The 14,532-nt window shown below is 35.7% G+C and overlaps 1 protein-coding gene across 1 annotated transcript in view; it reads left to right on the forward strand.

The window, feature by feature from the left end:
• LOC149539830 (thymidine kinase a-like) overlaps positions 1-14,532 on the forward strand; it is a 68,907-nt gene that overhangs the window by 12,608 nt on the left and 41,767 nt on the right. Inside the window, exon 2 of the mRNA XM_089801016.1 lies at positions 4,049-4,193. Coding sequence (XP_089657142.1) covers positions 4,049-4,193 — 145 coding nt within the window. The remainder of the gene's footprint in view (positions 1-4,048; positions 4,194-14,532) is intronic.

The following is a 14,532-nucleotide window of genomic DNA, read 5'->3' on the forward strand; positions in this document are numbered from 1 at the left end:
TTGAGCATATTTTCTTGGAATAGGAGAGTATTCAAGCAAGGTGCAAAATATATTTGTTACTATAGTTTTTTTTCCAAGAGAGGGAATATTCCATTGAAACACGAGGACTCACACCCCCTCCCAAACCTGGAAGTACCTATCCTCGAGATGTCCTTGCATTGGGTACTTGAATTTATATTTGATTTTTGTTTTTTGAATGTTACTTTTGGGTATGTACCATATTACTGTGTTGAATGTTCAATGGTTCTAGTTTGTGTTGCAATTTCGCTATGTTCAAGTATTTTAATTTGGTATCTTATGCTAAAACATCATTTCATAACTAGCATTTCAGTTCTATATGTATAGTATACAAGACCCCTCCCTGCTTTGGCCTCCCCTCATCCTCGTTCCTTGGCTGTCCCCCGCCATCCCGAAATTGAGGCCCATTGTCTCCCCGTCCAAAAAACTCGTCTTGGTGTTCCCCTGTCTCAACATACCCCAGTACTAGTGTGACACTGATTAGAATATTCTTAGCATATTTTGTTGAATAAAATACTATAGCTATAACTTTAGTTTGCCAAAGGAAAGGCATATGACTACACACAATTGTTGAATGATGACGTCCAAATAATTTAGTGGGATCACTTATTAATTATTATTTATTAATAGTTTTTTGATATTGATTTTGAATTATAAATGCATATTAATTAGTGACAATGAAGTTTGATTCTTGAACACAAATAATGTTAAGATTTTATAATATATATATTTATGCTTTATCCATGTTTTTATATGAATATAATTTACATGCATGCTTTATCCTTGCTTTATATGAATATTTCAAATTTCCCTATATGTTTTAAATTTTCTGTATATTTATATAGTTGTCCCCTTTGCTGTCCCCTAGTCATCCCCACTATTGGCAAAACAAATCAGCATCTTAGAAACTTGTCTCCTTGACCCTTGCATCTTAGAAACCTATGGTGACCTTAGATTTAAACAATTTTGGATTGACCTACACCTAGGACGCTCATGAAGTTGCATGATTTCTTTGGCCTAAGCAATCGCCATATGAGATCTTGAAAGGATTCTTACATCTTGGAGCACTGTTGACAAATCTCACAAAGAAGGGAGCTTTTGATGTAGGATTGTCATTGCATTGCCTTTGAGAGTGGGAAGCTCTAGAGAGTCGAGTGACTATACTCAATCTATGGTAAGAGATGCTTGCCATCATGCATGCCTTGGCCAAGTCCAAACAAGACTTGGTTGGAGCAAGGTTTGTGGTGAGGACTGACCACAATAATTTGTGATATTCTTGGAGCAAAAGGACTTGAATGTGAGACAACAAAAGTGGGTGAGGAAGATTCAGGCCCATGACAAACATTGAGCATGTGAAGGGGAAGAAGAACGTGGTAGTCAATGCCTTATCCAAGGGACCCGCCATATGCTCATTGTCCCATGTGTCAACAAATTGGAAAGCTCATTTGCTGGTAGGGTAGTCCAAGAACACTTTTGCTTGCCAATTGATGGATGAACAGATTCAGGATGATTGCTACAAGGTGGTGGATAATGTTACGTACTGCAAGGATAGGATTTATTGGTGCCAGATTTGAAGTTGAAGGAGAAGATCGTGAGGGAGATTCATGAGTTGCTGCCTCAAGAAATACAAGCAAGTCTATGGAAGCTTCTCATGGAAAGGCCTCAAGTACAATGTGCTACAGTATATCAAGAAGTGTGCAACTTGCGAGTAGAGACATACTCTTTGAACATGGCTACTTCAGCCATTGCCTATCCCCGATTGAAGGGAAGAGCATTTCAGTGGATTTCATCATAGGTCTTCTCAAGGTACAAGGTAATGATTTCATTTATGTGGTGGTTGATCGATTTACCAAGTATGCTCACTTCTTTTCCATTCCTACGGAGTTTTGAGCAGTTCAAGTGCAGTTGCATGGCCTTCCAAGGAATATTTAGTGATAGAGACAACCACTTTCTTAGTGCTTTTTGGATGGAGTTTTTCAGATTAGCTGGCACCAAATTTACACTAAGTACTAGCTGCCATCCCCAGCGAAATGGATGAAGAAAGATTGTGGACCAATGGTTGGAGAGCTTCTTGAGGAATTATGCAGTAGTGCAACAGAAGGCATGGATCCATTTGCTACATCTTGGAGTGCAATGTTACAACAATAGTTACCATGTGTTGATAGGGATGTCGCCTTTCAAGGTGCTTTATATTTCTGAGGCTGCTTCATTTGTTGATTTGGCATTCTGAGACAACTGGGCACCTAGGGCTAAGTATTGGTTGCAGGAGAGCCTAGATATCCTCAGGTTCCTCAAGGACAATCTACGGTAGGCCTAGAGTCAATTGAAGATGTATGAACTTATGAAGATAGGTGCACAACTAAACAAAATTTTGAGGTTGGAGATTTGGTCAATCTTTGTTTGTAGCCTTACACGCAGTCCTACTTGAAGTGGAGTGGGACTGAGATGCATTTTATAAATTCAATTAATTAATTTAAGAGGACAATTTGTTTGATGTTTCGACTCCTTAAGGTATGAATGAATCACAAAGGTAGCATGGGTCAGAAAAATCCAACATGCAGTCCACCACAACCCTGTGTTTTTTAGTGTAGTTATAGATGATTCCCAAGCTTGAATAGTCCTTTAACATAAGGACCCTTGAAATCGTCTTTATCTTTAGATAAACTGAGAGTATAGAGCAGTGCAATGCTGAAAAAATACCACCATTGTGAAGAGGTCATAAATTGAATATCTGTGATTTGAAAATAGGCTCAAAGAGAGTTTCTCCTGCTTTATATTTATGAGGCTGCATCATTTATTGATTTGGCATTCTGAGACAACTGGGCACCTAGGGCTAAGTATTGGTTGCAGGAGAGCCTAGATATCCTCGGGTTCCTCAAGGACAATCTACAGTAGGCCTAGAGTCAATTGAAGATGTATGAACTTATGAAGATAGGTACACAACTAAACAAAGTTTTGAGGTTGGAGATTTGGTCAATCTTTGTTTGTAGCCCTACATGCAGTCCTGCTTGAAGCGGAGTGGGACTGAGATGCATTTTATAAATTAAATTCATTAATTTAAGAGGACAATTTATTTGATGTTTCGACTCCTTAAGGTATGAATGAATCACAAAGGTAGCATGGGTCAGAAAAATCCTGTTTTCTGATCCCCCTGATTGTGGTAGGCACCTTCTCCTTGGCAGTAGGCGCATGGGTCAGAAAAATCCAACATGCAGTCCACCACAACCCCATGTTTTTTAGTGTAGTTATAGATGATTCCCAAGCTTGAATAATCCTTTAACATAAGGACCCTTGAAATCCTCTTTATCTTTAGATAAATTGAGTATAGAGCAGTGCAATGCTGAAAAAATACCACCATTGTGAAGAGGTCATAAATTGAATATCTGTGATTTGAAAATAGGCTCAAAGAGAGTTTGGATGATGAAGCCATAACTTATGGCCATTAAATTTCAAGTACAAATTAAGTTTTTCTTGACATATAACTCATTTAAAATTTCCACAAAAGAAAAATCAGAAATTTGGCTGTAAATCATTAGTTAAATTTCTTTCTCCGCCGATCCTTCTCTGGGTAGCTGTTTGTTTTTAACACCAATTATTGGAATTGCTTACTAGAGAAGTCAAATAAACAGATAAAAATTTGGTCCATTTACACTTGGACATGTTGGTCAACCCAACCTTATTTTTGGAATTTTTTTATATCCCAGGTCAGTTGTACAAAATCATTGCAGGTTGCCACGTTCAAGCATCACAAACAAACCATTAACAGTTGAAACTGTTGACCACAATATGTCTGCTGGTTTAAGCCCCACCAAAACCTTCATGAGTTTGGGTGAGCATTATAGGATCTATCATATTACTTAAGCATCTTTATAGGTTTTCTTTTTAGAAGCATTCTATCAAAATTTAAAATATGTAAACTTAAAAGTTAAATATGTAGCATCCTTCTTTAATAGGCAATAAAGTAAAGCATGGTGATAATTTATAGCAATTTGACTGTAAATAAATATAATGTTGTTTTTGTCACATGCAGAAATGTGGTGCTTGTGAAATCGAACAAAGATACAAGATATGGTTTGAGTTCTGTTGTGTCGCATGATGGTGCAAAAATGCCTTGCTGGGCTGCTGCAGATCTTGCATCCTTCAAAGCCAAATTGGGAGAGGAAGCATATAGGAAGGTGGGTTTTTGAAGCAATTTTGAATTTTTTGGTTGTTTCCAACTACCTTATTTATTCCTTATTGTTTTATAAAAATGTGGATTGTGGTATCTTTTAAAGCAGTTTTTGCTAAATACCGAGATGCCTTTGTTTTGAACATCATAATTAGACAGCTTGATGCTTTGCCTTTTTTGATATGTCTTCTATAAAGTATTTCATAAATTATAAACTCAACCTCATTTTTTGTTAGTTGACTGAATCAGAACCTTGCTTTTTAGCTGACTAGCTCTGGAATCTGCCATTTTGTTGACTAGTAAAGGACTAGGCTACAGTATTCAGATTGTTAAAACAACCTGGCAGGAATGTGCCAGTTGGCTCGAACAGGAAGAGGTCATAATGCCTAATAACTCAAATCAATAATAAAAATGCCTAAATTTGTTTTATTATTACTTTTGTTTTTTGATAGGACTTGCACTCGGTTACACATCTCATATGTCATCCATTTTTTGCAAGCAAAGGTCAAAGAGATTGTTCCTAACGATAAAGATATTTTAGTGTTTTAGAACTTGTATACATTCTACTCTTTACTTAAATTTAAGAGCTCTGCTGTCTACGTATGTTTACCTCTACCAGGCCTTTATTTAAGAAATATGGGTGACACCTGGTCAGTTAGGGCTCTGACAAACCCTTTTGCTGGACACAGAGTTGATGATATCAGGATGTAACCATTCACAGTAAAGATACTTTTTTTCTTCTAATGGTGGGTCTCCTTTGTTTGTTTTTGGTTGGAAAATTTCTCTGTTTGGAAGTCTTGCATCCGTTCTAGTTGGAATGGGCATAGCGTGTAGTAAGGGTGCCAGCTGTGGTGTGAGCTCAATGAGCTACCTTGGTGCATCAGGCTCAAACTTGTGCAGTGATAAGAGGTGGGTGCAAATGTTTGCTCCTTAAGCATGATCTGCCGGAAATTATCAAAGAAAGTGCTCTTGACATCTGTCTAATACACTTATGACTCAAACCCTTCTGCAAGTGGCAACAGAGTGTATCTCATTCAAAATAGGTATAGTAAACCAAATACTGCAATTATTAAATAAAGAGGCATAAAACAAAACAAAGGTTGGGAGGTGTTCAAATGACAACTGATATGTTTTTAGTTGAATTCGATGTCCTTATCATAATACTTAAAGAGTGAAAGGTACTTTTCCTCTTGACAATTGTGCACAACCGTAATATTGTTAGGAACTCATCTTCCTATGCTATTTTCCTACATGGTCCAAATTCACTTGCTCGTGACAATGGGCATCATTCCATTTTGATAAGCAAAAAATATTTGCATGCATCACATCTTCGGTCGATTTAGTTCCGATCACGAAATGCGCCATTGTGTGCAAGTTCATTCTACATTGTGTTAAGTTTGTAGTTACTGTCAGATTGATATGATCATAAGATTCATTATTGATAGTAAGTCATCATTAGATAAATATTCTTTTATATATATATATTACATAAATTATATTATATATATATAATTATTTATATATTAAACATATGGTTATACTAACTAATGATGATTAACTATAGAGACATGTCTCTTCATGAGACATGTCTCCTCTCATATTTACGAGTCCTCAAATCTGCATTTGGAAAATATCTATAACGATGACAATATAATTACATTTGCAGAAACTGATCCATGTTACTTAACATGGTATCAGAGCTTAACTACAAATGTATAAATAAATGATAGAAGAAAGTTTATAGGGACCAACTTCAAATGTAGAAGCACTGATGGGTATATTCAGTGGGAAGGGATTAAATATGACAGATCTGGGCCTATTGTTCAAACAAAGAAATCTCTAGTATCCAAATGATGTGTCACTGTAGATGTCTCGTTATTGTGGAAAATAATCAGAATTATAATGTGCTTATATCTTCTCTATCGACTGTAAAGTGGACCACTAGCTGAATTAGGTGTGAGGATTCAATGTCATTGACCAAAGACCATGTGTTACTATGAGTGGTAGATGACAATGCCACTGAGATCATTGAAGTTGCATATGACAGAGAAATGATGTCCGCATAGTGAATAAGATAGGCAGTGGACTGCTCCAGTAACTGATGAGACCTCTATTGTCGAGACTTGGTTGAATCTATCACTATTAAGATATATTTTTCATACTTTATCAATAATTTGGCCTGCGAAATACTCCCGATGATTACAAAAAACTAAAGTTTTCATTGTGTTGCACATTTACATCATTCAGAAATATTGAAGCCAATGAATATTTTCAAGAAGAGATTCTTACTTAAGGAGTTGTGATGTTCTGAGTCTGTGGTTGTCATAAGAATACCAAAATTCATATCATTAATTACCTCAGTCCTCTCATATTTTCTTTTAGAGAGATGATATTATATGTGAAGTATTTGGAACAACTACGATCAAATCTGAGCAGAGTAAATATTGTAGTTAATCTTGTTGAGAAAATCATAGTGATTAAACATTGATATATTTACCCAGGGTTGGGAGATTTGTCATTTACACAAATTGATAGATGATGAAAAATTGCTATAACGCTATAACCCTAAATTGGGCGTTGCATTTGGCAATCTACATCAAGTCTTGGATGCAATAATTTCAACACCATTCCAATTCTATTCTTTACTCTCAATCTATACTTGAAAACCATTTTTTGCAAAGGACTTAATGCTCGGTGATTATTTGAGAGGATTCAATGTGTAAATTAATGCCTAGACTCTTGAAGCTTGGGTGCTTGGTCATCAAAGTTGGTTGCCATTATTTCCTTTACCTATGGAATGATTTATCCAAATCTTAAATGATATTATAAACCCTAGTGGATATTTGAATCCAATCATCCAATATTGTATCTGTAAGATTCACCAACTGTGCTGCTTCATATGGAAGAGAGAACAAAATCACAATTCACGAATATGAAAAGAATTGACAACACAGCATGTGTGTAGAGAATCTTCGTGCAAATATTGAAGGAGAATTCTATATGTCATCTTGATAGAAAGGAAGCCAAGTAGTAGTAGATCAATTGGAAAGAAAAGTTGTTCTGATTATGCACGACTTCAAAAGATGAGTGTGTTTCATAGATTTTAATGAGCAAATGAGATAAGTTATCATTGGAGACGATCTAATATTTATATTTTGTATCAAGGCAGGCATCACAACAAAGTTGAAGGAAGAATATAAACGGAAGGTGAATCTAGGCATATAATGAAATGATAAGAGGAATCGCTGAAATATAGATAGATTCTACTGATCACATGCTACATTACATGGTAGCATATATATGAAGGCAAGCGATCAACAAACAGTAAAAATAATATACAACCAGTGTTTAAGAAGAGGGAGAAGAAGCGACTATAATCAGACATGTTTAAGAGGGCTAAGATAATTTACGTATAAAATATATATATATAACCTGAAATATCAAGTCTGCTGAACAAGGAAGTCAGATTGGCAATACGCTAGATCCTTGAATACATGACAAACGCCAACACGAGGCTCTATTATGAAGTCATGATGATATATATATTACATTGAGTTTGGAAAAGTGGTTGATAGTGGTATTGACAGTGCAAGAGCCAAATCAAAGAGTGCAATTTACAAGATGTTCCTCATTTGGATTGGTCCCCTTAAGAGATATATGTGAGATTCATAAATCAACGAGAGCAGACTGAATCACATATTCGTATGGATTGGAGGTCAAAATCCAAAATTTGGAAATGAATATTTTAACACTAAAGACAGGAACAAAATTTATTAGAATTTGGCAACAGTTTTACAAAGCACGAATATCTTATTATATATATGTATATATATATGGGGGTCATTCATTTTATCAGGCTCCATCAAGTCTCCTGTTAATAGTAGTAAGAAAGGAGAAACGCGAAAAACTTTTTGTAATTGTTTTAATCGGCAAAGTTATCAACAAAACTCAATTCCTTAGCCACAACCAATTCAGATTGCAAGACTGAAATCAATCGACCGTACATAGTCACTGGAACAATGAGGTTGAGGTAGTATAATACAGTCCAATTCATGTTCTGTGCGAAGATTGGGTGAATTATTGAACTTTGATATGGGTGCCAATTTCATTGAGAGCAACTTGGCAGATTTGAGAGAATACTCGAATTTAAGAATTCACAATGTTGTCCTGCATTTTGTCACCACAAAATATTGGTAACAACACAGAACTTTTCCAAGTTAGTTTTGTGTATCTCTAAGTTTGAATTTGATATTGAATTGCTTAATGTTGATTGATCAATCAGTTCAATTCGTATATCAAATTGTTTTATTGAAGGCTTTCGTCAAGTTTTTTTTGTTTTTCTTTCTGTCGAGCCTTTGCTTGATTTTTGAAGCCTTCATCATCTTTTTCTTTGTTTTTGAGTTTGCATTTGTTGGTTTTTAGTCCTTTGGTTTTGCTCATGTCATGTCTTTCGCTTTTCCCTTCGATTTGGTCTAACCTAGAGCTCAATCAGAGTTGTCAGTCAAGAGTTATTGTTGTTTTAGTGCCTCAAAAATGGACCTTTTTGGTGAAACAACACGAATTAAAAATATCATGTTATATTTTAATTTGACTTTCACTTTTCGAAAAATATAACTTAAATTCACTTTTTGTTATGTTTTTAAGTTACTTCATCTTTAAATTTTTCACTTAAAGTGACTATAGTGCACTTTATGTTATAATTTTAAGTTGAGTTACTTTTTGATTTTTCACTTAAAGTGACTATATAACTATATAGTTTCATAGTTTCAGTTTAATTTTTGATTTTTAAATCAAATGCTCATTTAAATGTTACTTTTTAAATGATATTTATGTGTTGTATTTTAAAATATGATATTTAAATGTTGTTTATGTCCCATTTAGTAACATTTTTATGAAATTAAGTTGATTAAATGACTAAGTTATCAAAAGTGGACCTTTTGTATGCAATTACATGCAAAATCCATCAAAAGTGGACATTTTACATGTCACTGCATATAAAGTTCAATTTGGAATCAAAAGTGAACCTTTTTGATGTCACTGCATCAAAAGGTAAGTTTTTATGTCTTTGCATCCAAAATGTGAGATGTAACTTAAAATGTCCATTGCCCTTGAAAAGGTGCGATTTGATCACTTGCACATTTTAAAATATGTCATTGCTTCAAAACGGTCCGATTTGCCTTGTTGAAAGATTTTAAAACATGCTATGCACCCAAAAAAGTCCGATTTTAACTAAAAGCATGTTTTAAAATGTGTATTGACCTCCAAAAAGTCCGATTTTGAAGAAATGCATGCATTTGCCTTCCAAGAACTTGATTTTGATCATTGAGAGAGATTTTCTTGGTAGATTTGCATGAGATCTTCCCCATTGAAGGCGTTTTTGCTTAACAATGAGTTTTCTTGCATCAAGAATGGATTTAGTATGCCGAAAATCATTTTTCAAAGCTCTATTCTAGGGCACGTTTTTGAAGAAAACTCCAAATACATCCATTTTTGATCAATGTTTCTGCTCCAATATGAATTGAATTGGTTTTATTTGGTGATTATATTGCAAATTGGTGCATGATTTGATGTTTAAACACCAAATCAATTTGCTCATGCTCCTTTGTAAAACACGTTTTTCACCAAAAACGTCCCATGAGCATGCATATCCAAAAATGTTGGATCTTGGAGCATTTTTTAGGGCACGTTTTTGCATCTAGCACACAAAACGCCTTGTTTGCTGCCCTTTCCCATTCGAATTTGCAAAGTTGGAAAAAGTCTTAGCATTTTTGGAGAATTTTTCAACATTGGATTATCTTTCTCTTTCATTTTTGGCACTTAATCTTCATGTAAGTGGACTTTTTTTTTCTCGCTATTTAATTTGTGCTTATCTTGCTGATTTTATCCACATAATTGCTTGATGATTGCCACTTGTTGAAATCTATGCCATGGAAACTGCATTTTTCCTTCAAAAATGAAAAATTTGTTCATTTTCATGTTTTTGGTTCTTCTCCAAGTTCCAATTTCGAATTTGTGTGTTGAAGCGCTATGCATCTTGGCATGTTTGAGTCACTTTCCAAATGTACGTTTTTCTTTGTGTTTTTGTGTTTTGTGTTTGATTGTCGGTTTTCTCCTCTTTGGAGAAGTCACAAGTTCTTTCCCAAGAACTTGTTGTTTCACTTCATGTGAAAGCATCATCACATTCCACATTCCGTTTTCATGTCACAACATCTCACATCTCATTCGACAAGTGCGATTACATGTTTTCCATCTCATTGACCATCCGTACATGCATGTAATCTCATTTTCCGCTTCCATTTTCACTCATCTCACTTTTTGCGTCTCATTCGCACGACATGATTACATGAAATTCTTTACGTGTAATTGCATCCAAAAGGCCCGATTTTGATTAAAAGTCATTTGTTGAAAAGTCAAAAAGATGTCATTTTCATCTTTCATATACTATGACTTCCCCCTTTCACCAAAGGTGACCATAAAGCTCATTATCCCTCTTCCATTTTCCATCTCATCCTCCATTTGCACTTGCATGTAAAGTGTATCCATCATCCGCATTCGCATCTCATCTCACCTTTCATCTCCCAATACATGTTGCACTTACATGTACTCATTTTTCATGCAATAATGCCTTGAAAACCCTAAGTCACGTTTGAAATCAACAATCTTCATTTGCACACATTCCCATGCGTTCCACTTTCAAACATTCTCATTTCATTCCATTTCATTCCATCTTCCATTTTCCACCTTCATAACACTTCATTTCGCATTCCGTTCATTTCATTTTCATTCATTGCATATGCATGATTTCTTTTTGAGATCATTTCATTAGATCTACTAAGTCTCCAATTTGTTTCCAAATCTTTGTTGCTGATCACAGATCAACTTGTATGGCGATTCCATCTGATGATGTATTTATGTTTTGGGATTTTTGTGTTGTAGTACAAGCACAAGAAATGTCCTCACCATTAAAATTCAAAGGCAAAATGAAATATCAATATGATAAAGAGTTGGCTTATACAGCTCACTTATCAATCATATCCATTATTGATAACGTGATGGACACGAAGATTGGTCATGTGGACGTGGTTGATTTTCTACAGAGAGTTGAAACTCCAGATGGCCATGAAATGAAGCGTGTCAAAAGAAGTAACATCCACTTGGTGTCTACATTTCCTATGGCGGCCATAGAACCTAATTTCATTCTTGGATGTGCACGACGTTTTACTCCAAAGGCGAAGACTATCAAGGATGCTGACGGCAAGGTTATCGTTAGCCTTGATCCTGAGGTCATTGAACAAATCTTCAAGGTACCATATAAAGCAGAATTTGCAAATTTAACCAAGGAATCATCTTTGGCATGCTAGAATGGGCCAAAGGGTGATTATCAAAAGTTTGTCAACCTATACTAGTTAGACAATAAAAGGAAGAACTTCTCTATATGGCCAAAGACTATTCATTGATCTAACTTCAAACAAGAATATAAGGATCTCATCATCCTTCTCAGCAGAATTTGCGGTCACAAAGATTCTATTGATTTTGAGCCATGGATGTATAAGTTCATCTTTCAAATAATGGAAAACAAAGAACACATCTTTTGGGGAGAGCTCATTAGTACTACACTTTGCCAACATATAGGCAACATGGGAACTTCAGCGCCCTTCTACGTGAATTCTTACCTTGTTTACATTGTTACTGCCATGGGATCTTTCTCCAATCTCTTAACCAAGGGAGATCGTCTTCAGGTTCCCATTTGGGATTACTATGATCAAATCACTTTGACAAATAGTAAATTTTATTCCAAGATGCCTTCTTTGGGAATTTTCGGTGCTTGTTCAATAAACAGTTATCTGAAGAGTATCTGATGCAGCATGGGAAAAGGTGAGCCAATACGGTTGTATTTTCTTTCAGTTTCCAATTTTCACATACTTAAGAGTTGGGTATTTCAAAGGCGAGTTGTATACCTTACCTAGTTATGCTACAAATTGAATCATCTTGATGGAGCTAGCTAGATAGCTCATGGATGTGCAAAGTGGTCAGCATGCTATGCACAGGCCTGGTTTTGGCATTACCTCAGCAAAACCCTTGGCTATTGGTAACTATTCGATCAATTCTATACCAAAAGCAAAGAACATGGAAGCAGAGTTGCAGTTGATCACCTTGAAGAAGTTCAAGGCCAAATTTGACTTTAATTATCGAGAGATGAATTCTCAAATGAAAAGAGCTTGCACTCATGTTCATTGCATCGAGAACATCTAGATTGATATGAGGACAGAGCTTGACATCATGAAGATGGACTACTACAGATTAACCCTGCAACAGATAATTGATCTTAACATGTTGGAGATCCCTTCAAATTTCCAAGTTGAAGATGATGGAAACATCCTTGATCCGGAATTTCATCAAGCCAGCTCTGATAAGAAGTGTCCTTTTCCTATTTAGTGGCAAGAAAAGGAAGGTACATCTATCATGGATAGATTTCAATCCATTTTAGTGAACACCAATAAATGGTTGAAAAATAAAGGCCTTAAGAGAGTAAATCCTAAGATGGGCTTGGATTGTGGAAGTTTTTGTCCTCGTGGCAGGAAGTCACAGCTAGAAATCACAGGGAAAGATGGTGCCTCATCTTTTGATGGTAAGGGTTCTCTCAAATTCAAATTGAAGGGTGGAAAAGGAGCCAAATCATCTCAAATCTTTGAACCAATTCAAGAACCAGAGGAAGAATAAAAAAAAGAACTGGAGATAGAATCTAATAAAGGAGATTTAAACAAAGAAAGGGAAGTCATGATCATATATCGCTCAAAGCCTATACAAACTCATGCACCGTCTCTACATGAAGAGTCTTTTTTGCATGAAGTAGATGACGATGTGGATTCATTCTCCACTGTTTTCACTCCTATTCCAACCTCGAAAGTCCATACAATGGCTCTTCCTATTTCTTCTGCTGCTCCTCGCATTCCTGCAAATGAACAATATGAACATTTAGCAAATGTGTTTGAGGATTTTCTAACTCTTACAAGTGGTCAAGTTTCCCAACTTGATACGTCTTTGTCAAGTTTTGAGCTTTTCATGACGGAGTCTTCTTAACATGTTCCTATGCCTTTAGTTGTGCAGACTGAATCTTGTTCTGTTACAACAGAAATACAATTTGGATCAATGCCAGTGGTCTCCACTGTATCTGCTTCTACAAATGAAAGTTTCAGCCTGCCTGCATGGTTGAGCAAAATAACAATGAAGAGGAGAAAAGTGGTTGTTCCTCCGGACAATCTCTCAATTAAGAAGACTAAATCCAAATCTTTGAAAGATAAGATTGTTTCGAGGATTTTGGTTGATTTAGATAAAACCAAATTTGTTGAAGTTGCTGAGCCCTTGCTGGACAAACCTGTTGAAGAACTTACTCGTTTTGATTACAAGTTTACTAAGGTTGAAATCGGGAAGCAATCACGTTTGATTTGTTTGCAATATGCTCAAGATGCATTGGCTAATGTATCAAAGAGCAATCATGAGTTATGGGAGAAGAAAAATCAACCGAAACAGGAGGTCTCTCACCTAAATGAGGTCATTTGGCAGCAATCTTCTTAGAGTGTTGTTGTTATGTCTCAAACATCTAAGGAGAGAAAGTTGGTTGAAGCTGCCAAGTCTTGGATACAGGAAATCATTTCTAAAGGAGTTAGAGCCATCACAGAGACATTTTTAGTTCTTAGGTGCGTCCAAGAGATGAATGAAATGGAGCGAAATTTCTTCTTTGACTCAAGAAGCGGATAACTTGAAGGAAATCCTCAATGATTGGGATGAAATGGTAAAATTTGATCTGGATGCCTTGGTCTTATGTGACATTCTTTCGTCATGTGAAATGTTCTTCAGATTTCAAGGGCTCATTGGTTACAAAGAGGAAACGTTGGGGAAGCTAATCACAAAGTTGCAGGCGGCCTTTGGAGATTGTCAAGCAGTTGAAACAAGTTTTACTTGTGATTTGGAATAGATGGGATGCCATGTTATTGATGAATTTGGTAATCTCATTGCGGTTGGAAGGGTAAGCTCAGAATATACAATCAGGATCCATGCTGATGTAGATTCTGAAGACTTTGGTTTGCATATAATGAACAAGTTTGTTTTGTACAAATCCTTGACAAAACACTTGTTAGATTCTATAGTAGCGAATTTCAAAGTTGTGCAATTAGCGTATACAAATGCAGTGAGAGTAGAAACCATATCAAAGACCATGGAAATTGTTGATCTTCCCACAGTTTGTGACATCATCGTCAAATTCAAGGCATTGAGAAGTAATTTTTAAGATTCTTTTTGTTTTTATTTCGTGTTTGTAGATTTAAGAGGATGCATTACATAAAAAG

The sequence above is a fragment of the Cupressus sempervirens genome, chromosome 9 (genome assembly GCF_028749045.1).
Source record: "Cupressus sempervirens isolate cs-2001-9-10 chromosome 9, ASM2874904v1, whole genome shotgun sequence".
Classification (NCBI taxonomy): domain Eukaryota; kingdom Viridiplantae; phylum Streptophyta; class Pinopsida; order Cupressales; family Cupressaceae; genus Cupressus; species Cupressus sempervirens.